At 43.9% G+C, this 25,066-nt stretch overlaps 1 protein-coding gene across 2 annotated transcripts in view; it reads right to left on the bottom strand.

Annotated features, from left to right (window-relative positions):
• PLCB1 (phospholipase C beta 1) overlaps positions 1-25,066 on the bottom strand; it is an 887,199-nt gene that overhangs the window by 413,459 nt on the left and 448,674 nt on the right. For both annotated transcript variants that reach the window (XM_073628625.1, XM_073628626.1), the window contains exon 4: positions 7,684-7,824. In XM_073628625.1, the coding sequence (XP_073484726.1) occupies positions 7,684-7,824 (141 nt within the window). The remainder of the gene's footprint in view (positions 1-7,683; positions 7,825-25,066) is intronic.

The following is a 25,066-nucleotide window of genomic DNA, read 5'->3' as shown; positions in this document are numbered from 1 at the left end:
ACAAGGCTGCACTGGGGCAAGGCTGCACTGGGGCAAAGCTGCACTGACAAGGATGCACTGGGGCAAAGCTGCACTGACAAGGCTGCACTGACAATTCTGCACTGGGGCAAAGCTGCACTGACAAGGCTGCAATGGACACTGGGGCAAGGCTGCACTGACACTGAAAAGGCTGCAATGACACTGACAAGGCTGCAGATGGACACGATAAGGCTGCATTAAGGGACATTTAAATGTAAGTTTTTTTTCCTTAAAATTCCCTCCTAAACTTGGGGTGCGTGTTATACGCCGGCGCGTGTTATACGCCGATAAATACGGTACCTCTTTACAAAATTTTATAACAAACTATGAAAAATGATTTTTTTTCCCAAATTTTTGGTCTTTTTTTGTTTGTTTAGCAAAAAATAAAAAAACCCGGTGGTGATGATATACCACAAAAAGAAAACTCTATTTGTGTGAAAATAAATGATAAAAATTTAATATGTGGAAAAGTATTGCATGACCGCGCAATTGCCATTCAAATTGTGATAGCGCTGAAAGCTGAAAATTGGCCTGGGCAGGAAGGGGGTGAAAGTGCCCGGTAGGCAAGGGGTTAATGGGGCCACAGACAGCAATAAAAACTGACAAATTTTATAATCTCTCTGTGCTCTATCCAAAACTAAAAAAAAACTTTTGCCTTTAGTTATACTTTAAGTCCCCTAATGTTTCTAGCATTTGGCAATGGCAGCCAATCTCCTTAGTATAAGTTCCTTCAGAAAAGAAAAATGCATTGAACTGGTGGTGTGACGCTGCATGCTATTGAGACTGTTTAGTTCTTTTCTGCAGGCACAGTGCCTCAAAAGCTTGCAATTAACGTGTTCGGCCAGCCAAATAATGGCTTAGGAGATCATTTTTTTCCCCCCCGATGGATCCAGAGTCCTTCATCATATTGCCTAAGAATATATTGTGTCAATGGGCCTGTAACAAAATAGTACAAATGATCCAGAGAAAAATATTTCTGCACAAAATCTTCTTTTACCGTATAAACTCAATTAAGGTAAATATTGCATATGTAACAATTTACACACAAAATCTATTATAAACACTGTAATGAACTTCTGTCTTGCCGTACATAAATATGTACTACAAATCCCCACCGGGCTGTCATTCCTTGACAGACTTAATTACTGTAAATCTGCATGTCACCATGGGGAAAACACCATCAAGAAAGACGCAAATGTCAGACAAAGTCAGTCAGGATTACTGAATAACTTGATTAATAAATCAGTCAACGTAAGCACCAGAGTTTATATCCCACAGGCTTAAAAACCAAAGCCCGGCTAATGAAGGGAGGGTTAACCAACCGCTTTTTACGTATACCGGGCCTGACTCATCAAGCTGCAATATGTGATATCATATGCTAAAAGTGACATATTGATCAACACTGTCAATTTGAGAAAACTGCTTAACTCGTCAGAGAGAACCCTTCTGGCATTATTAGGCAACTGGAACGCTCCCATTTTAACCCTCTGTTTCATGACTTCGCTGACCTGGAACAGGTATGAAAATCAGGACTTTTCATTGGCTTGCTTGCTTTTGGACAATGGCTTACAAGGTATTTGTAGCGCCCCCCACTGGATATACTGGAGGCAAGGTGGGACCTCCAGAGGCAAGGGGCGAGCCAACATTTACCCCAGGGCTGAGTACATGGCTATAATGGAGAGTTTAGAACAGAAATTGCGCACCAGTCACTTTAGAGATTTTCCATGCTTTAATGCAGAACTTGCAGAAAGAGGTAGTAGGAGAGAGGGTTAGGGGTGTCAGATACCAAATGCAGATCACGATTCCTTGGATCCAGAAACAAACAGCTTTCCCGTTTAAGGATCTAGAATACATTGATTGTCCTTTTACACAGACCTAGCAGCCAGTAGAACTCTTGGATAGTCCTCTCACATAGACCTAGCAGCCAGTAGAAGTCCTGGATAGGCCTCTCACATAGACCTAGCAGCCAGGAGAAGTCCTGGATAGGCCTCTCACACAGACCTAGCAGCCAGTAGAACTCCTGGATAGGCCTCTCACACAGACCTAGCAGTCAGTAGAACTCCTGGATAGGCCTCTCACACAGACCTAGCAGTCAGTAGAACTCCTAGATAGTCCTCTCACATAGACCTAGCAGCCAGTAAAACTCCTGGATAGACCTCTCACACAGACCTAGCAGCTAGTAGAACTCCTGGATAGACCTCTCACACAGACCTAGCAGCCAGTAGAACTCCTAGATAGTCCTCTCACATAGACCTAGCAGCCAGTAGAACTCCTAGATAGTCCTCTCACACAGACCTAGCAGCCAGTAGAACTCCTAGATAGTCCTCTCACACAGACCTAGCAGCCAGTAGAACTCCTAGATAGTCCTCTCACATAGACCTAGCAGCCAGTAGAATGCCTGGATAGACCTCTAACACAGACCTAGCAGCCAGTAGAACTCCTGGATAGGCCTCTCACATAGACCTAGCAGCCAGTAAAATGCCTGGATAGACCTCTAACACAGACCTAGCAGCCAGTAGAACTCCTGGATAGGCCTCTCACACAGACCTAGCAGCCAGTAGAACTCCTACATAGTCCTCTCACACAGACCTAGCAGCCAGTAGAACTCCTGGATAGGCCTCTCACACAGACCTAGCAGCCAACAGAACTCCTGGATAGGCCTCTTGCACAGACCTAGCAGCCAGTAGAACTCCTGGATAGGCCTCTCACACAGACCTAGCAGTCAGTAGAACTCCTGGATAGGCCTTTCACACAGACCTAGCAGCCAGTAGAACTCCTAGATAGTCCTCTCACACAGACCTAGCAGCCAGTAGAACTCCTGGATAGGCCTCTCACACAGAACTAGCAGCCAGTAGAACTCCTAGATAGTCCTCTCACACAGACCTAGCAGCCAGAAGAACTCCTGGATAGGCCTCTCACATAGACCTAGCAGCCAGTAGAATGCCTGGATTGACCTCTAACACAGACCTAGCAGCCAGTAGAACTCCTGGATAGGCCTCTCACACAGACCTAGCAGCCAGTAGCTATTTAACACGTTTTAGATTGTAGAACAGCTTGACAGTACCAGACTCTTTAAGCCGACCCGGCGGTACTGTAAACAGGGTTAGATTTGTAGAACAAGGATAAATATTTGCCAGCTACCTGGATAGACTGTTTCCTGCCCACATCCCTAGTACATACAATGAACAGAAAGTATTTCCTGAAAGAGTGGGACTTTAACGGACCAGACACATTAGTAATGATTCATAAAAGTACAAAGTTTATTAATATAACATCAAATAAAAATTGGATCAATAAAAACAAACACATAGGATAAATAGCAGCACTGGACCAAACCAGTGGATAACTAAATAATCAATTGCCCATTGGTGACAGGACAGAAGAAATTCCAATGAGTTTTAACATAAATGTAATGAAAGCCTTTAGGGATATACCCTGTTTCCCCGAAAATAAGACCTAGCGTGATTGTCGGTGATGGCTGCAATATAAGCCCTACCCCCCAAATAAGCCCTAGTTAAAGTCCTTGTAGGTCTTATTTTCAGGGTAGGGCTTATTTTCGGGGAAACAGAGTAAGGCTTAATTGGGGGGTAGGGCTTATATTGCAGCCATCACTGACAATCACACTAGGTCTTATTTTCGGGGAAACAGGGTAGGTTATGCAGTTCCAAGTTTTCCAAGGTTTTTTCCTATGTGCTGACGATTCAACAAGTAGAAATCACAGCTCAAAAGCAGAGAGAAACAAGAAAAAATGCCGCTTGGGGATGTGCCAGCGAGCGAGGAAGAGGGACGCCGCCGAACAGGACTCCAGTCTCAAACCAACAGAACCCAAAAGGGGCCAGGCCAACGGGGGACCAAAGAGTCTCAGCAACAACTCCAGAAGTCTTAATCACATAAAGTGCATAGAGTCGCAGTGAGAGTAGTGTGATGCATCAATATGGTAAGGCTTGCCATAAGCAGGAGAGGCCAGCCGCACACTGCTTAGCTGCATCATAAGCCCTGGTACTTTTTGCATTCAGCAAAAATACTGACAACCTAAATTGACATCATCTCCTGGCCATATCGATGCATCACACTACTCTCACTGCGACTCTATGCACTTTATGTGATTAAGACTTCTTAATCACCACCAATGTATGCAGTGCTTTAGATACTGACTAAGAGGAGAGGTCCTGCGTGGCCTTGAAATGTTGCATATGTTCTTTTGTGATGTGGTTGCTTTAAATAAACATTTGGACTATTGATTATGGATCCATGAGGTGGATATATATTCCCCGGCCACTTTATTAGGTACACCTTGCTAGAACCGGGTTGGACCCCATTTTGCCTTCAGAACTGCCTTCATTCTTCGTGGCATAGATTCAACAAGGTGTTAGAAACGTTCCTCAGAGATTTTGCTCCATAGTGACAAAATAGCATTGCACAGTTTCTGAAAATTTGTCGGCTGCACATCCATGATGCCAATATCCCATTCCATCACATCCCAAAGGTGCTCTATTGGATGAGATGTGGTGAGTGTGGAGGCCATTGGAGTACAGGGACCTCATTGTCCAGTGGTGAGATGATTGGAGCTTTGTGACATGGTGCAATATCCTGATGGAAGGAGCCATCAGAAGGGATGGACATGGTCAGCAACAATACTCAGGTAGGCTCTGGCATTTAAATGATGCTCAATTGGTACCAAGGGGCCCAAAGTGTGCCAAGAAAATATCCCCCACACCATTACACCACCAGCCTGAACCGGTGATACAAGGCAGGATGGATCCATGCTTTCATGTTGTTTACACCAAATTCTGACCCCACCATCTGAATGTCGCAGCTGAAATTGAGACTCATCAGACCAGGCAACGTTTTTCCAATCTTCTATTGTCCAATTTTGATGAGCCTGTGCAAATTATTTTTATATATACTTTCATATATTTTTTTTATACTTTGGGATATGTTACCATGGTTATTTTCATGGATACATGATCATCCACGATGGTGGAATGTTACTTTCATACCGTATATGTATAATTTGTGAGCGCCCTCTTTTTATTGTGTTTGTTTTGTGCGAATTGTAGCCTCAGTTTCCAGTTTTTAGCTCACAGGAGTGCCACCCGGTGTGGTCTTCTGCTGCTGTAGCCAATCTGCTTCAAGGTTCGATGTGTTCAGAGATGGTATTCTGCATAGCTTGGTTGTAACGAGTGGTTATTTGAGTCACTGTTGCCTTTCTATCATCTGGAACCATTTCTATCATCGTCTGCCCATTCTCCTCTGACCTCTGACCCCAACAAGGCATTTTCCTCCACACAACTGCCGCTCACTGAAAATTTTCTCTTTTTCTGACCATTCTCTGTAAAACCGAGAGATGGTTGTGTGTGAAAATCCCAGTAGATCAGCAGTTTTTGAAATACTCAGACCAGCCCGTCTGGCACCAACAACCATGCCACGTTCAAAGTCACTTAAATCCTCTTTCTTTCCCATTCTGATGCTCGGTTTGAACTTCAGCAAGTTGTCTTCACAACGTCTAGATGCCTAAATGCATTGAGTTGCTGCCATGTGATTGGCTGATTAGCAATTTGTGTTACCAAGCAATTAAACAGGTGTACCTAATAAAGTGTATGTTGTCTTCTATGATGACTCAATGTGTCAATCTGCTGGTAGTTGCTGCAGCAGCCCTTACTACAGGCCTTGTTCAGGAAGGTGTGCAATGGGAATATATTAAATTAAGTGTTCTGTGAACTTGCAAAAGTATAATTTGGAGAAACGTATTTGTTTGCCTTTAAAACAAAAAGTGTCAATAAAACATTTCCACCTTGCTGGCCTTGTGACAACAGTGGCTTAGTGTTAGGCACTTCTGCCTTTCAGCACTAGAGTCATCCCAACCACGACACTTCATGCATGGAGTTTTCCCTGTGCTTGTGTGGGCCTTTTCCCACTTTCCAAAGACATGCTGGGAGGTTAATTGGCTCCTGTCTTATTTTGGCCCTAGTATGTGTATGTATGCATGTGAGGTAGGGACCATGGTCTATAGCAGTGGTTCTCAACTCCTGTCCTTAGGGCCCACTAACAGGCCGGCCGGGTTTGCAAGATAACTGAAATACATCACAGGTGATATCATTTGCTGCTCAGTGACTGCAGTATTCTAGTCTGCATCTCCCCAAGGTAATACCTAAAGTGATTGTAAAGCCTTGTTTAAAAAAAAAAAAAGAAAAAAGAAAAAAAAAAAAAGCATGCTTTAGAGCTCTATTATGCTCTATATAATTGCATTGTGCAAAACCCAATAGATATTTAAAAAAAAAAAAAAACATGTTATACTTACCTGCTCTGTACAGTTGGTTTTGCACAGAGCAGCCCGGATCCTCCACTTCTGCTCTTCTGGCCCCTCCCTCCTGGTGAGTGCCCCCACAGCAAGCAACCTGCTATGGAGGCACCCGAGCCAAGTTACAGCTCCCTGTGTACCTATAATAATATTCCCACTTTAAAAAAAAAATCTATTCACATCAAGCCTACTCAACCTGAAATGATACTGTCCAGGGATAAACATTGAAGTCAGGGCGGTAACTGCAGAGATCGCAGGGACTTCAATTACGACCTAGCCCTATGCTCCAGGAGGCCCGTGAGGCTCCTCTGTAACCTGGATAGGAGGGGTGGTATATAGAGGAATCAATCCCCTACATTTTCCTCTTGCACCTGCTGAAAGCCTGCTTCTCCTCATTTCCCTCCCGCAGGCATTCAGGGGCTGCAGGAGGAAAATGAAGGGGATCGGTTCCTCTTTATTCCAGCCACCCCTGCTATCCAGCTTCCTCTTCTTTCTGCTGCCTCCGGGCCCTTGTGTCCCCCTGCAGCTCTGCCGGCTTCCCCTTTCCCATGTGTCAGAATGGAGAGTGCTGAAGGGGCATAAGTAATTTACTGGCCCCTTTCCTTTCTGAATGGACAGAGTCAGTGATCGGTACCAATCACTGACTCTGTCCATGCATAACTGAAGCGTAGTAAACTGTGTTTACTACGCTTCGGTTTGTAAATGAACAGGAAGGTCTGTACAGAGCTATTCCTATTCATTCATTCTGTGCAGCTGAGGCTGCAGAGATGGGGATTGAGGGCTGTGTCCTCAATCTATTTTCTCTGTCTGAAAGGAAAAACATCAGAGGTTTGCTTGGACCCCTGATATCTCACCAAAGTCCCCCAATGGGGCTCCTAATAAAATTGCAAAAAATAATAAAAAAATTAAATTGTAACAAAAAATAATAATAAAATGGTAAAAAAAAAAAATAATAAAAAAATAAACAAAATAAAAAAACTACCGACACCAGTGGAGGAACTACCAGGGTTGCAAAGGTCAAACTTGTGACCAGGCCCAGGGATTCCGCCACTGGGTTCAGAGGGAAGGGCCCTGGGCTCAGAGGGAAGGGCCCCACCCAGGGGTCAGGACCCTTCATAGTTTCTTGCACCGGAGCCATAAAGGTTCTATTTAAACCTCTAATTGAAGTCCTATGTCTGCACCCAATGGCGTCTTGCTCCCAAATGACTGTTTCTCATCTGTTACTGGGCCTATGGCACACTGGAGGATTTCCTTGAACAAGCTCCTGTGCTATCTTTACACTGAAATTTATGACTCCCAATGAATTACAATAAAAAATGTTGGCATTTCTAATTTCTACATAAAAAACAATAACTGAAATTCACCTTGGCAATTTCATCTTGATATGCTACTAAGTTCAAATATGAGATGTTGACCAGATCAGGACCGTAGACGATGGTAAACATGCGATACTCCAACCTTCCTCCAAAGCTCCCAACTTCCAACTGTTCTCGTAACTTGGGGTCCTATAAATTAAGAATAAAACATTATCAAGACATGATATAAAATCTAATTTAATAGGTTAAATATGTAATTAAATATATTCAGGCAAAACAAAAAGTTTGTTAATCTAGATCAGGGGTCTCCAATCTTTCTACAGAAAGGCCCAGTTTCCTGTCCTTCAGACTTTAGGGGGCTGGACTGTGCGCAATGGGAGTTAACGATGCACAATCTTTGGTATTTGGGGGAGGAATAGTTGATGTCAGTGGGAGGAATTATGCCCCATTTTTGTTGTCAGTGGAAGGAATTATGCCCCATCGTTGGTGTCAGTGGAAGGAATTATGCCCCATCGTTGGTGTCAGTGGAAGGAATAGTGCCCCATTGTTGCTGTCATTGCCAGAAATTATGCCCCATTGTTGGTGTCAGTGGCAGGAATGAAGCCTCAAGGGCCGGATAAAGGCAAACAAAGGGCCACATCCCCAGGGCCACAGTTTGGAGACCACTGATCTAGACTTTCATCCTTTCCTTCACATCAGCTATCTTCTATACTGGGATCTATAATGATGCTAAACCTTTCATGATGAAGCCATCTCCAGACACAGGCCTTTCTGCATACAGATACATACAATACATATATACAGTACGTATATAATGGCAATCTGGCATCCCTTTGCTGTGCAAGCTATCAAGGATGGCTTACGGATTGCTGGCATGGATGAACAAAGTCCATGGTCATTTAAAGGGATGCCAGGGACACTGTCTTTTATATAACATTTGAAAACACTGAAAGCTTTGTCCTCCGTTTCCTCTCATCATTCCTTTACTAAATGCTTCCAGATACTTGTGTTGAGTTACAAATTAGCTGATTGCCATCAATCACTCAATAGCCTAAGATTAAAATCACCAAACTGTGTCCTATTTACTGTGTGAGATCTAGTAGACATTAAAAAAAGAGTTCCACATCGAGTACGAGTAAATTATATATCGTTGGCATTAGCCATGTCCGAATAGTTTATCGTTTTTATAAAAAGTGTACTTTTTAACATAATATAAGAAAAGAACACAAAAAAAATTGTATCGGTTTGAGGAATGGCGCCACAACAATGAACACAAGAAAACCAAACGTGAGGTATAAAACAAATTGCATTCAAGGAAGCCAATAGGTGACACCAACAAATAGTTAAGACTTCCATAACCCAGGCTCATTGTGTGACCACAAGGCGAATACAAGTATGCCTATTCCCAATCATTATATAAGAGTAGAGAGTCCTATAACCCCTCCTTAGTACAACATTAGTTAGTTGTTCTGATTTTAATACTCAAAATACAACAAGTAAACAATCCATGTTCTAAATGCAATCCAAGAGGAGACTAAGGAAATGGTTAAAGATGGCGACTCACATTACACAATTTAAAATATCCTTTAGATTTAATAACAACTTTGAATTTTAAAGCAGTCCTCTTCTGGATATAAATTAAATGAACTGCACAGTTTGATGGAAGTTGCAATGGTTAATATACAAAGGTGGTACCATCAGACTGCAACCTTAAAGGAGATCTAACCAAGAATATGAACTGGAGAGATAATTGCCTGTCTTCAAACACTTCATTCCATTGCCAGAACAGTCAGTGACACCACGGATTTTAACAGCTAAAGCGTCTGTAAGCCCTAATAATGACCTTCTCGTATTTGCTATTTGAGGTCTGCCATTGAACATTTTTGTTATATCTGTCGGATAAGTTAAATAGAATGATTGTTGATCCTGCCAAAACAGACTTCTGCTGTGTTTAATCTGCTTGTCAGGAGCATCTAGTGCTCCTCATTCCAGCATCCTGGTTTTGGTTGTGGCATTCTCCTTCTCTGTCTGTCCACCTGCAAGGTGATAAATGTGGCCAGTCTCTGGGTGGAGACCAAACCCGATTTAAGCCAGCCAACCTTGCAGTCTCATGCTTATGAAAGCGTGTGTAATACCTGATCAAGCTACCTGTTTGTCTGTCCTGCTCTGCCAGGTTGGATTACCTCGTTGACGACCTCAGTTCGGATATTGACTATTCTCTGAACTCCGCCTGCCTTTTGACTTCGGATTTTGACCCTGACTATTCTGAACCTTGCCTGCCTGCCAACCGCAAGTATCTGTTTGCTTTGCACAGTTCGTGCCTGCCCTGGCGTGGTAGCCAGCATAGTATTGTGTATAAGACCTGGGGGCAACAAAGTACCAGTAGGCCTGCTTGCCTTATGGGAAAGGGGGCAGCTATAGGTGAAGAACACAGAAGCCAGCTATAATGTCAGACCACCTACGTTGGGGGTAGGCGTGACACTGCTTTTCTACACTGTGACCTTGTTCCATGTACAACAGATATGCTTTAGGACTGGCCGCAGCCAAATATTGTTTGGCATTACAAGAACATTCCAGTTGAGGACCCCTACATGAACGCAAGGAGAACATAGGAGCTCCTTGCACACAGGGACCTGGTATGAGCCAGCACCAGAACCAGGGAAAAATCAAGGTTGTATCAAACCCTAGGTAAGGTAGCAGTTTCACCCCCCCAACCCCAGTTCTTTGACTGGCATTCATAAGGACTGCAGTAGGGACAGAAAAGTCATCCCAACTGCATTTTTCGTACATGCTTGGCCCCTACCCATAAGACACCAGCTGCCTACCGGTAGACCTTCCCCTGTGAAGCGACAGGCAGGTGCGCAGCTTTGGCCAACTGCGCTGTCCCCCTAAGTTTGTTGGAGAAGCAGGAAGTTTGTGGCTGGGTTTCCTGGGCATCCAATTCAAACCATAAATAGGCCCTGAATTTTTGACTCTACTGACCCATACATTTTAAGTGTGTATTGTGAGATCTGTATACTTTATGGGTTCATAGTGTCCAAAATTCAGAGTTGATTTGTAGTTTGATGTATATTCTTTACCAGTGGACCCTAAACTCTAGCTTTGAACATTGAATCAAAACTCAGTATTACCTAACCCAGTTTCCTGGACATCCACCAGGATTTGGACTCCTAACTGGCCTATTGTGGAATATCTGGCTCTGGCCAGGACTCCAGCACTACAAAGCCCGAATACTAACCACTAAACTGTTGTCCCCATGAAGAATGTGACATTGTTCCTCCATATTGCATCGTTTAATGGGGTTGAGTCAACTAAATGTAACTCAAGTATGAGGAGTTCTAAACACAGCCTTTATTAAAACACTACAGCATAGAAATGTCCATAGACTGGAAAAAGTGCAGAGATATTTCATGTTGTGAACACACAAACACTCAGGTTGTCCATGTACTGCATGTTTATAAAAGGAACACAGGAGGGGGGGGGGGGTGGAGGAACTTTTCACCTCTGCAGGATGGGAATTCTAGATGAACCCTCTGCGCACTACTATATACCCTTTCTTGCAAACTTTGTAATGAAAAAACAAGGATCTTCAGTTCACAGATATTGCAATATATGTTTGAGCTGGACAACTGTGTCAAAGTAAGTCTTCTATGGCCATGGATATAGTGCCAATATGGGGAAAATAGACACAAGTGGCCAGACTTGAACCCTGTTGCTCTCCTCCAACTTGTGTCTATTTGCCCCATATTGGCACCATATCCACTGTAGCATTTGCATTTTGCAGAGCTGGTTAGGGACTGGCCATAGAGGGATTACTTTGACGCCGTTGGCCAGCTTAAACATGTATTGCAATATGTGTGAACTAAAAATCCCTGTTTTTTTTTTTTTTTTTAATTGCAAAGTATGCTTGAGGGTATATATCAGTGTGCAGAGGGTTCATCCAGATTTTGTAGTGTTAACATGTGGTCACATTCCTTTAGAACCTGATGGATTGTATACATCTACAAACTATTGGGATTTGAGCACAGATATATCATATTTCTTTTACTTGTAGGATGGGGTTAACATGTTTCCTTTACTATTACTAGGGCTCCTCCTAGCTACAATCTGGAATTGATGACTCAGGTCTGCCTTCTCTAGCAGAATTCCCTATATTTAGAGTGGAAGGTGTTTTAGAAGATTGCAATTGGCCTAAACAGAATAGAGAGCTAGGGCAGAGCACTGGTGACTTTGGTTACCCTATGTGGGCTTCTCCTAGAATGCGCTTTCCCAGGAACTCTGCCAGATGCACCAGAACAGTGTTGCCAACCTTTCGGACCTCACGGACCACTAAACTCACAATTTTTAATCCTGCAGACCACGAACATGAATTTTACATTTCTTATACACACAATGATCCGACTCTTTGCCCCCCTCCCCCTGGATCACACTGCTACCTTATACACACAATGCTCCGTCTCTCGGCCCCCGGCACACTGCTGCCTTACACAGACTCATCATTGGATCTCACCTCCTTATCTAGTCATGTGCTCAAGCTCTGTGCTCCCTCCCACAGTCTGTGATCAGCGCTGCCCTCCTTCTTCACCTCCCGCTCTCTGCCCTACTCCCGGCGCCTCCCTCTGAGTTTACAGGAGCCTGAACTACAGTGGAGGTATCAGGTATTATTGTGCACTGACAGTATTGACTGTCAGCGCGCATTGAGCAGAACGCTGGAAACAACACTGGGCTGTGTACATTCGCCACAATGTTGATTGCAGAAGAAGCCCTGGGGATCACCAAAGTTTTCTTGTGGACCACTGGTTGGCGACCAATGCACTAGAATGCACCCCTGACCCTGGGAACAGGCTTCTTCCTATAATTCCACTGAGTAGGGGTACTGGACTGTAACAGATGTTCCTAGTGATGCTTCATGTTCCATTACACTGCCAGGATGTGGCAGATGTACTTTTTAAGCACTCAGTAACAAAGATGGACTTTGCTTCTGGCTGGAGTGGTGTTATTCGAGAGGACGCCTTTACATAGCTAGGCCAAAGGTGGATGGATGGGTGTGACTTATAATATACTACACACTGATGTTGGTGTGCAAGATCTTGAATACAAGTAACTAGTGTAAACCTGGTCAGGTCGTGAGTTGGTGGTGGCTAGTGGAAAGAGGTCTACCCTTCAGGCGGTGAGAAGAGGGCTCCTCAAACGGAACACGTGTCAAATGACCTTGGCCCCCATGTCTCATTGGCGCCAGGTGCATGGGGAGATTGGCAGAGGCATAGCCTGCAATAACAAAAGAAATGCAAAGTCTTGCAAGTGGGTAACTCCTGACCAATAGCAGACCAGGGAGAAGGCAGTGTCAGGTTTCAGACTTAGCCATCTGTACTAGACAAGATGGGTCTGTATGGGCATCTCTGTAGGCCCCTAGCAGAGTAATGACTATAAGGGACAGCCAGGGGGCAGCCTACATTGCTGCTGCCACTCACGTTAAAATGTTTTCTTATTTAGCCAAAAGTGTCAAGATGGGATAAGAATGTTCTCACGTCTATGATTAGCTTAGTACTTGGTTGCTAATTAGTATTATTTCCATGTTTTGGTTCTCCAGATATATGTACGTGCAGAGGGCTGTTTGCAATAAGTTCATTACTGTCGGGTTGCATCTCATTACCTTCACAATGAAACAAAACATACAGCAAGACAAGTAGACAACAGATTACCTTATGGGGGGGGCTGCTGCAGACTGGAAACATGACTGATAAGTAATTAACAATTTCCGTCTTTTACACCATGCACGGATTAATATTACAGCATTTCTTATCATACCTTCATTGTGAGGCATAGAAATCTAAAGGATTACCCTCACAAATAACAAGGTTTTCTCTGTAGCAGCTAATAAAAGAAGACATTATAATTTGTTATTATTATTCTGCACAGAGCAGGCATGTTCAGCTTTATGGTTTTGGGCAAGAAATAAGATTATGGCCTGGGCTCACTGATTGACTTATCTCACAGCAAGTCTACCAGTTTCGTCGGATTGGAAACAACAAGCTATCTGCAGTCTCTAATAACATAAAATGCTCACTGTGTAGTCATATAGCTTGTGATCTTAGGTTTTAGGTCTGTACCCACCTTGCCCTAAGCAGGAGTGACTGTTTACCAATTTCGCTGCCAAAGTCATTGTTTATTGTTTGTAGAACTTTTCAAAAATTTCCCATAGTACTCCTGCTAGGTGACAAAGACCCAGGAGGAGTGAAAAATCTTTGCCACAAATGAACGCAGAATATGGCCATGGCTGCCAAACGTCACATAGCCACAATGTGGAAGTCTCCAATTCTCTCGACAGTCAAGAGTCGATTGTGTTGTGTGAAAATCATAAGCGTAATCTGCTCTGATTCCATGCTGTTATTTAAAATAAATTGGCAGCCATGGATTGGATTGACTAAAAATCTTCTCCTGTCCTATATGACCCCTTGGAACTAAAATGTATTTGCCCGTTGGGTCTACTTTACCAAACTCCAAAGCAATTATCTCTGAATATTTAATGTTTAGTGTACACATACAGTATATACTTTTGCTGATGTGGATATATTGTCAGGCATGTACCTCTTATAGTTATTTTTATTTCATGGTATTCTTCTCTAGTTATAATGTGGAAATACATTAGTGCTCTTACCAAGAGAATTTGTAGAAAAGGTACCTACATCCTAAAATGATAAATTCTAAACCATGAAACAATAGGAGGGGGGGAAAAGGATTTTCCTGACACCGTCAAAAGCATTACAACCAGATTAAAATAAAAAAATGTTTATTACATATATATTAACTTAACTATAACTCTAATGTCTTACCCATACTCATGAATATGACACATGTACACCCTACCTGTATATGTGTCATATTCATGAGTATGGGTAAAACATTAGAGTTATAGTTAAGCCGTTGTAATTGGTTATTTTTTAAACTTGTGTTTTTAATGTCTTTTTTGTACACTATTTATATATGTAATAAAGATTTTTTTACTTTAATCTGGTTGTAATGCTTTTGACGGTACCAGGAAAATCCTTTTGCCCCCTACCTATTGACCCATGGTTTAGAATTTCTCTGGTTATAAGTTGAAAGTTTGTATTCTTTATGTCCCATCCAGGAATTTCATAGAAAATGTAACATTCAATAAAATATCCAAGACAACAAAATAGATTTGGATCTTAACTGGTTAAGTTTGAACCTAGAGTTGGCAGTTATAGACAATGATGGACGTCTACAAAAATGAGAGGAAAAGGTTGTTTTTTTTAACATCAATGGCAATGAAGCTTGTAAGTCAATGTTATTAATTTAACTAATTTTAACAAGGGTAAAGTTAAAAATGTAACATTTTTAAATGTTGGTTCCAATTAAAGTGACCCTATCAGGCAAAACAATGCTAAAGGCCGGTTCTCTGCAATAGAGGAGCTAATATAATTACCTCCGCGGCAGCCTGTGTCTCCTACCTTTGTAGGTTCTACAGTCTCTCTAGGACTCCTCGACAATTGACACTACTGGAACTGTCAGATGCCTGTGTCCCCTCTGGTTCAATGTGGTTCCATCCTCTGAACCCTGTATCACCTTAACCAAAGTAAGCCGTAACCCTCACCACGTACTTGGAGGGCCAGTTTCGGCAGGTCCCTGGTAAGCAGGGTCCATCTGGCATTGGCCTTGGTAGACCAAAGAGTGCCGTGTCCCTTTCAAGAGCCTTGCCCCACTAGGGAGGTTAAGAGATTGAGGCTCATCCTCTTTCATGGAACACATGAATCTGACAATCCCAGAAGTGTCAAATGCCAAAGTGGCAAACGAAGATTGCTCTGCTGTAAAGAAGAGAAAGTAGGAAACAAGGGACACTGCAAAGGTGATTATAGTCCCTGATCTAATTCAGGGAACTGGCCTTTAGGATGTTTGCTCTTTTGCCTGACAGAGTTGCTTTATGGGGAAAATACATTGCATACATTGCATTTTATCTCATAGTAGTTAGTCACATCCAACTCGACTTCTTCTGTAACGCTGAAGGTGTTTTTTAACATATCCAAACCAATTGTAATGGGTGTCAGAAAAATACTCCAGCATTTATATCCACCCAGGGACAGAGAGACAGAGCCAACTGCTCCATACCCCATCCCCTGCCCAATACTCCAGTGAGTGCTGGAGGAGTAGAGCAGAGAGCTGTGACTGACAGTTTCTACTTTCCGATCTAAACAGACCAAGAACTGAGCGCTAAGCGGTCATGTGATCACTTAGTTCTCAGTGTTAGGGCCCAGGTGGGACAACTGCAGAATCCCACCAATACAATACCAATAAAGGTCAGTATGTATGTTTTTTTTCTATATACCCTCAACTTCTCCTGTAAAAGAAAGCTCCAAACATAAAGGTTTTCCCATGCAGGAATTCATCTGCAACACACTAACATTGAACATAAATTATTCCAGCCTCCCTCAGCTATCTTGGTCCATTCAGACCAAATTTTTACAATGGCTGTCACTTACAGGCTTCAGCCTGGTCGGTACACATGCCCATACACCTTCAGTGGGTGCATAACCCTTGCTGCTCCCTTGCAGCACCAATGCCTTTTTGGGGAGTGAGAAGCCCTGAAGTATTGCAAACACACAACTCAAAAGGGTTGTGCAAACCTGCTCAATAAGGGTACTGGCTACTGGAGATAAATGGAGACAAGATTGGAGACTTCATCCCTACCAAGTCTCTACAAAGCCTACAGGCCCCATACCAGGACTTACTAATCTAGGAGGACACTAAAGAACCAGTTCCCTCAGTACCAAACATGTATCCTGGAGCCCTTCAACTTGTGTGGTTGAGAAACCTGGGTGCCACTTAACCCTTCTCACACTGTGATAGAGTCTTGTACTGTCACAAAATGTAATAAGATGATATGACTGCCCCTAATGTACATTGTCGTATTTGGGGGAGTCTGGATCAGCAGCCAGCTGTATTGGTAAAAGCAAACAATCTTTCTCTTTCAAAATTAGACAAAACAAAACAACTTTCTTCAGCATACACATAACAAAAAGTCCATCAACTTCTGGTAAAAATCAAAACATTGGCTCACTGCCAGTACAAACTTGTCCCATAACAGGGTTTAAAGTCCCTGCCTGCTCACCACAAGTCCAGCAGCATCTCAGCAGCCCAACCAGTACAGAGCAACGTCCCACAAGTGTGTCCTGCTCCACCTCATGGACACCTGCTGCCTGTTTACTACACTTTTCAACCCTCTCTTGAATGCAAGTTAACCTTTTGAGAACTACAGTACCCATAGTCAGGTTTGGAGGCTCTTTCCCACCTAAAACCTCGCCGAGCCTCCTTATTCCAAGACCTATCCCTGGCATCCTGTACAACATATATAATTACAAACTATACAATGAAAAAGGCTTTTTAAAACACTACCAAATACTGATAAAATGACTCGCATCAAGTTGTTCTCTTTTTTTCAAATTCTTTATTTAACAAGAAAGTGTCCAACACACCGCATCCAGACATGTTCAACCGCAAGATCATATTACAGAAGATGTGTGAGCAGAAAGGTCAAAGTACACCATAACAGAAATGATAATGCACAAGGAACAGAACATATTCTGATGGAAACGTAGGACTAGAAGCGAGCAGGACATGTCATTTTATGTTAAACAATAAGTGGAAAAGGGTAGGGATATGAAGGAAGAGTAGGAACAAGGAAGAAAAGGCAGGGGAGGTGAAGAAAAGAGAGACAGAAAAAAAAAAGAGGGGAGAAGGGAAGTTGCTGGGCTGGTATATTCAGAGCCAGTTGTGGATCTGGGAGTTGTCAATCCCCATAAAAGTCATCCATTATGTCCTTACCCTCATCAGAGTATGCAAACATATTCCAGTGGAGTACCATTCTCGTCTACCTTGAGCAGTCAGCATCAAGTCCTCTATCCCAGTGGTTCTCAACCCTTTCCTCAAGTACCCCCAGCAGGCCATGTTTTGGGAATTTCTCTTAGATAAAATAGCTATCCAAAATACCAAGCCATTGACTCTGATTTAAAGCACCTGTGCAAGATAAAGGAAAACCTGCAAACATGGCCTGTTGGGGGTACTTGAGGACAGGGTTGAGAACCACTGCTCTATCCTGTTGATGCCCTCCACCTTGTGCAGCCATAGCAAGATAGGAGGTGGGTTCGGGTCTCTCCATCGTAGTGCAATGCAGGCTTTGGCAGCATTCAGTAAGTGACAAAGGACAAACTTCTTCTAAACTTTAACAGGGATATCCGAGCAATGGAGAAGAAAAAAGGCAGGGTCCTCTGGAACCGGATAGTCAGTAAACTTTTGGGCAATTCTTTGCACCTCCCTCCAGAAATGGTTCAATCTTGGACATGAAAAGAAAGTATGGAAAAACGCCCCCCGTGCCCCTTAGCACCCCCAGCAACGATCTGAGACTTCAGGGGAATATTGGCACACAACTGAAGGGGTGCGATACCAGATCTTGTGAGCAACTTGAAGTTGTTCTCTTGGATGCGGGTGCATACGGATGACTTCAGAGCAAATTGGATGATCCTTTGAACCTGGTCGGGCAGGAAGGTCCTATCAAGATCAGCCTCCCATTTATGGAGGCAAGATAGTGTGAAGTCATCCGGTGGAGCCACCAAGAGTGAGGACATTTTAAAAGGGAGTAGGGTAGTGCATTGCTGCCCTCAAGTTGTTCTCTTTTCTATGTATATCTAAAACACTAAATAGACTATGCATCCCCTTTAAGGAAGACGGTGTAATAAGGTAAAGTCTCTGGTGATGAAACCTGATCTATTTTGAGTGTCATTTCAGTTTATCGGATATTTCTGCCCTTTGGCTAGGTGATCCAATCATGACACCAAATACATATAATCTATCAAAACAAACAGTTATAATTCATCACCGAGCCAGGGAATGTACTCTATTGTGATGCAACATGACAGCCCAATCTCATGTGAGGACATGGTTCACTGGGCCCAAATAGGTTCAGCCAGCATGATACATTCACATAGCACCTCCACACTCCATAGCCATGTCCGCAATCACACTCCATCTACAGAAAATAATAGCAGCTGCTTCCAGCCATAACATGCACAGCAAGCGCACAAACACATAGATTTTTGCTGCGGTACTAAATTCTAAAGTCATAACTCAGAATTATATTTTTCAATTTTACGTATATGAACTGTTATGCTGCTAACATTTAGATTAATATTGCTTATCACTAGAAACATTATATAGCTGGAGAAACAGGGAATAGAATTGTATAGGATCCATATGTTATATTTTTTAGCAGTCAAATATCCAATTATATTGTATTACAACATTTCTCAACCTTTTTTCAGTTGCGGCATTCCTTAAAAGTATACAAAATCTGGAGCCCCCCCTAAATATGATTTATCAATGAGAAACCAGAGGATGTACACCATTGCCTTGACAAAGTTACTCTTACTTTAAAGGTCCCTCCATCACATCAGAGGTCTCTCCATCACATCAGAGGTCTCTCCATCACATCAGAGGTCTTTCCATCACATCAAAGGTCTCTCCATCACATCAGAGGTCCCTCCATCACATCAGAGATCCCCCATCACATCATAGGTCTCTCCATCATATCAGAGGTCTCTCCATCATATCAGAGGTTTCTCCATCCCATCAGAGGTCTCTCCATCCCATCAGAGGTCCCTCCATCACATCAGAGATCCCCTATCACACCATAGGTCTCTCCATCACATCAAAGGTCTTTCCATCACATCAGAGGTCTCTCCATCACATCAGAGGTACCTCCATCACATTAGAGATTCTTCCATCACATCAGAGGTCCCCCATCACATTAGACATCCCTCCATCACATCAGAGATCCCACATCACATCAGAGGCCTCTCCATCACATCACAAGTCTCTGCATCACATCAGAGATCCCCCATCACATCAGAGATCCCCCATCACATCAGAGATCCCCCATCACATCAGAGGTCTCTCCATCACATCAGAGGTCCCTTCATCACGTTAGAGGTCCCTTCATCACATCAAAGGTCCCTCCATCACATCAAAGGTCCTCCATCACATCAAAGGTCCCACCATCACATCAGAGTCACTTACCTTCATATCAGAGGTCCCCCCTATCACATCAGTGCTCCCCAATCACATCAGAGATCCTCCATCACATCAGAGGTCTCTCCATCACATCAGAGGTCTCTCCATCACATCAGAGGTCTCTCCATCACATCAGAGGTCCCTCCATCACATCAGAGGTCCCTCCAGCACATTAGACATCCATCCATCATATCAGTGATCCCCCATCACATCATAGGTCTCTCCATCACATAAGAGGTCTCTTCATCCCATCAGAGGTCTCTCCATCCCATCAGAGGTCTCTCCATTACATCAGAGGTCCCTCCATCCTATTAGACATCGCTCCATCACATCGGAGATCCCCCATCACATCATAGGTCTCTCCATCACATCAGAGGTCCCTACATCATATTAGACATTCCTCCATCACATCAGGGGTCCCCCGTCACATTAGACATCCCTCCATCACATCAGAGATCCCACATCACATCAGAGGCCTCTCCATCATATCAGAGGTCCCTCCATCACATCAGGGGTCCCCCATCACATTAGACATCCCTCCATCACATCAGAGATCCCGCATCACATCAGAGGTCTTTCCATCACATCAGAGGTCTCTCCATCACATCAGAGGTCTCTCCATCACATCAGAGGTCTCTCCATCACATCAGAGGTCTTTCCATCACATCAGAGGTTATTCCATCACATCAGAGGTCTCTCCATCACATCAGAGGTCTTTTCATCACATCAGAGGTCTTTCCATCACATCAGAGGTCCCTCCATCACTTTAGACATCCCTCCATCACATCAGAGGTCCCCCGTCACATCAGTGCTCCCCAATAACATCAGAGTCTCCCCTTCACATCAAAGTCCCCCTCTCCATGTCAGAGGCCCCCCATGACATTAGGGGTCCCCCATTGACACCAGACTCCCTGTCTTCATGTCAAAGACCTCTATCACGCCAGAGTCCCCATTTCACATCAGAGTCCCTCGCTTCACATCAGGGGCCCCCGTGACATCAGAGGTCCACCATTCACCTCAGAGCCCCCTCTTCACATTAAAGGCCCCCATCACGTTGGAGGGGTCCCCTTCACGCCACATTCCCCCCTATTACATCCCTCATCACCTCAGAGTCCTCCCATTCCAGAGTCAGAGTTCCCCCTATATTTGACAGCTCCCCATTACACCCCCCAGCCTGTTACTGGACAGAGAACGGAGTAAACTGAAGATCTCATCTCTCCATCACTCTGCTCTCTCCTCCTATTATCAAGTTCCTTGTTAGCACATGAGCAATGCTTCTCGTTCACACACAGAGGCGCACAGTCTGAGCTCTGCTTTACAGAGGATTGCAAGAGGCTGATACCAAGTTAAATTTAGGTACTTACACCCAAGGATGGCAAAAGGGGTGGGCAGGAGGGGCAGCTGCCCTCAGAACAGTGGTAGGGGGGCATGCTCAAGAACAGTGGCTGACAACCAGAAGGCCATGGCTTCAAGTGATTGTAAACCCATATTTTTTGCAAGCCTTTGCACAGAGCAGCCCCGATCCTCCTCTTCCGGGGTCCCCCATGCCAAGTGCCCACCATAGCAAGCTTCTTGCTTTTGGGGCACTTGTGCAGGCTTGCCCCTCCCTGCTTCCTCCTCACTTGACAGCAGCAGGAGTCAATGGCTCCGACAGCTGTCTCTGAGCCTATGAGGAGGGAGAGAGCAGAGAGAGCTGCTGCTCTCGTGTACACGTTCTCGCGAGATCAGACTCAGGTATGTATAAAGGGGGGGGGGGGGGGTTGTGGGGAGAGCTGCACTCAGGAGATTTTTACCCTAATGCAGAGAATGCATTAGGGTAAGAAACGCTCAACCTTTAGAACCGCTTTCATGTCTGCTCTGCTGTCATACCATGCTCCACCCCATCACTAAAAAACACTCTTTACATGCGCAATAATCTTTTAGCTGAAGCCATTGGCCATGTATATGCAGCATTCACTCATGGGCAGTTGGAGCAGAGGGGCAGAGAATCGGCGCAGGGTGCTACACCCATTCTATGTCATACATGTTCATGGGCATGCCCAGTTCTGCATCCTTGCCCTAGGCACTGGACGAACCTGTGCCAGTACTGCTTCCACCACTTGCATTACAAAGCTGCATTCATATTTTTTCCATATCTGAATGGAGCTGTAAAGAAAAAAACAAAGTTAATGGCGCTTGGCTTAAAAAAAAAAAAAATCTACCTATAAATATAACTAGATGCATATTAATCCATCCTAATAGCGCATACATTATCTTACAGTACCACCTACAGAACTAGAAGTCAATGTGACACCTCTGACAGCTCTTTTTATTTCGAGCAATCAGTCCTCTTATGTCTATGTCAAATACTTTTATCTGCTGGAAATTGCACTGTAAATCTGCCGTGTGAAAGAGTAGCTTAGCGGTATTACTTATACGTCTACCGCGGATTCAATTTTCCTCCATACTAATATGAAAGCCTGCTTGAAATATTCTACCTGTCACATCTCATCAAACAATAGAAGACTATGGGCTTACAATCAAAAGGCTGCGAAACCTATCTTTCCCAGAAATCAATATTTATTTTTTCTCCTGGCTTTGATAACACCGGGAAGCCTATCTGCGGTTTATTTGCTAGTAATCCCCTTTTCATGGACTGCGGTAAAAGAAGAAAACATAAGCGGAATATTCTACAATGATAGTCAGATAAAAGGATCGGGGGGATTTGATATCAATAATATGCAAACAAAATGTACAGCTAAGAAGTAGCTGTGAAGAATAGTTGAAAGATATCATTAAATCTACAAAGAATCGTTTTGCTCAATCAGATTTGCTCAGTTTGCACGTAAACCGGATGAATAACAGAATTCAAATAAAAAAAAAGTCATTGACAGTTGGACATGTGTGTGGGCGGGGCTTAGGCACCCTAGTGGGGGACACTAGAACTACACTCGCTAATTGCCTAGGTTCTAAGCCTTCCGTGACTACCAGGTCCCTAGGTACTCTGTGGTTCAGGTCTAGTCCCAAATAATGAGAAACCATCGGCTAGTGAATGGGACAAGCACAACACCCCTTCACTACCAGAGTAACCATCACCCTACCCCAGTCACCCATTCCCTGGCTGGTTAGCTGCTTTAAGCTAATGACACATATACAGTTGTCCCTAGCACTGGCAATATAGTCTACACTAGAGAGCAAACTACATGCTGGACTAAAATGCACTGTATCTACTCTAACCTACAGTGCCCATGTAAAAAAAACTTTTTTTTTTAGATACGTCATGCAATACACCACTTAAGAAGAGACTTCAGACCAGGCGTTAAAGTGGAAGTTAGGTCCACTTTTAAGTTGTACCTACAGGTAAGCCTATAATAAAGCTTACCTGTAGGTATAGTAAATATCTCCCAAACTTGGACTGTTTAGGAGATAATTAAACAGCATGCAGCCGGTGACGTCACTGGCGCATGCGCGCTGAAGGGACAGCATACCCCTGCCATACCTTCAGAGCTCTGCTCATCCTTAAGTGACATCATTGCAACCCCGGACATTTATACAGCTGGAGTCTGTGAACCGTAAGGAAAACTGGGTGAAGATGGAGGCATTGGCGAGTCGTGACAGCACTGTGCTGGAAGGCTCCATGTCCAGGTAAGTCTGTCATAATGTTCTAGTATGCACCGCATACTAGATCATTATGACTTAAACCTGCAGGGGGCGCAATTTTTTTTTCTGGCGGTTTACTACCACTTTAAGCAGTTAATGGTAACTTTACTGAAGAAGGGCAACATACACGAACAGTTCTCAGCAGGCACCTTCTCACATGTGTTCCTGTACAAAGTGCTTTAGTGTTCATAAGGTAATCATACCTGAGAGCAGAAGGTCGTTAGTGTCCATTAGAGACAGAGTCCATAATTAGCAAAAAATCCACCAGAGGTAGCACAGATTCCAAGCCCAAGTTTGTCAAAGATCCTTAAAAGACTAATAGTCCATCCTTTGTAGTTAAGAGGCCTCAGGTTCTCAGTCCCTCAGGGAACCCCGAACGGCCCTCCCCCCTCAGCCAAAAGCAACTTTCCGGCAGCAGAACGGCCTATATTTCCAGCAGCTCTGAGGTGGGGCACTAAAGGGACTATGTAAGAGAACTGTTGTAGCGCATAGTGCGCACTGGCGCATGCATGCGCGCATATGGAACTTGGCTGATCGCAGATGCACTAATGTGCATAAGCAAAGGAATGTGCATGCTCACGGGAGCGCGCCCGCAGTTCCCTTTGGTGCCAGACGGCCTATTTAAAGGACGCTCTGACCCCTGCTCAATGCTGACTGGTCTTCAGCTGTTTCCCTGTGACCTGCCTGTATCCTGTTTGAATAATCTGTTGCTGACCTGGCTTACCACTGACCTTCCCTTTGCATTCCATTTATACTGCTGATTACTGGTTCCTGATTATGGCTTATCCCTGACACTGCTTCTGTCTGATGCCCTGGTACTTTGCTGCCCACTCACTGCTGATTCTGGCTGATCTTTTGACTTCTCTTCCTGTTTCCTGTCTTGCTCCACGCCTCCTCCAAGCACCTGAGCTGGCTTCCTCTCTTCCAAGCTCCTTTGAACACAGTGCACTCCTGGCTCCTGTCTGTTGGAAGCTCTGGCAAGCTGCATTTCCTGAAACTGCAAGCCTGGTGGAGTTCCCCTTTAATCTTGGTTGATCTACCCAGCATTATCACAGTTCTGGACTTGATGTTCTGCCCGAATCTCTGAGTCTACGACTTCTGCCACAAGTACTGCAATTTGCACCTACAGGCACTCGTGTTCCTCCTGTCCCTTGGCACCCTCTGTCTCACTCTCAGTGGGGCCTGGGCTGGGGATACAAGGGAGGCTGACCTTGTCACTTCAGACTCCGACCAGGTACGTGACAGACTATTTTTATGTAGAACTTCGGAAAATTGGCAGGAAAATATAGCCAATTAATCCCTCAGGTCCACCACACATCTACATAACTGCAGAACATGAGTCAGCACAAAAAAAAAAACAAAAAACCTTTTGTAAGCACCTGCCTATACGTGTACAAAATTAAAAATGAGAACGTGTGTGACCCTTTCCTTGACATGTTATGGTCATTCAGGTCTTAACCAAGAAAGAAAAGACCCTCAAAATGCGATTGAATCTTTATTGTACTACGTGGATTCTGGTCTGTTGATCAACATGACGGCTGGTATGGTAGGCACATTCACAGTAAGACACTCCTATGCCACTCTCCACGCTCACCACTGATTGGCTGGTGGTACTGTGACATCCTTGTTGCTATGTAGTAGCCTGACTTTGCATGTGAATCCCACTAAACCCTGATCAGCTAAAAGTGCTGGGGTGCTCTATTTTTACATC

Source organism: Aquarana catesbeiana, linkage group LG04 (assembly GCF_042186555.1).
Source record: "Aquarana catesbeiana isolate 2022-GZ linkage group LG04, ASM4218655v1, whole genome shotgun sequence".
NCBI lineage: Eukaryota > Metazoa > Chordata > Amphibia > Anura > Ranidae > Aquarana > Aquarana catesbeiana.
Note: the sequence above shows the minus strand (reverse complement) of the source record. Positions and strands in the feature narration are given on the sequence as shown.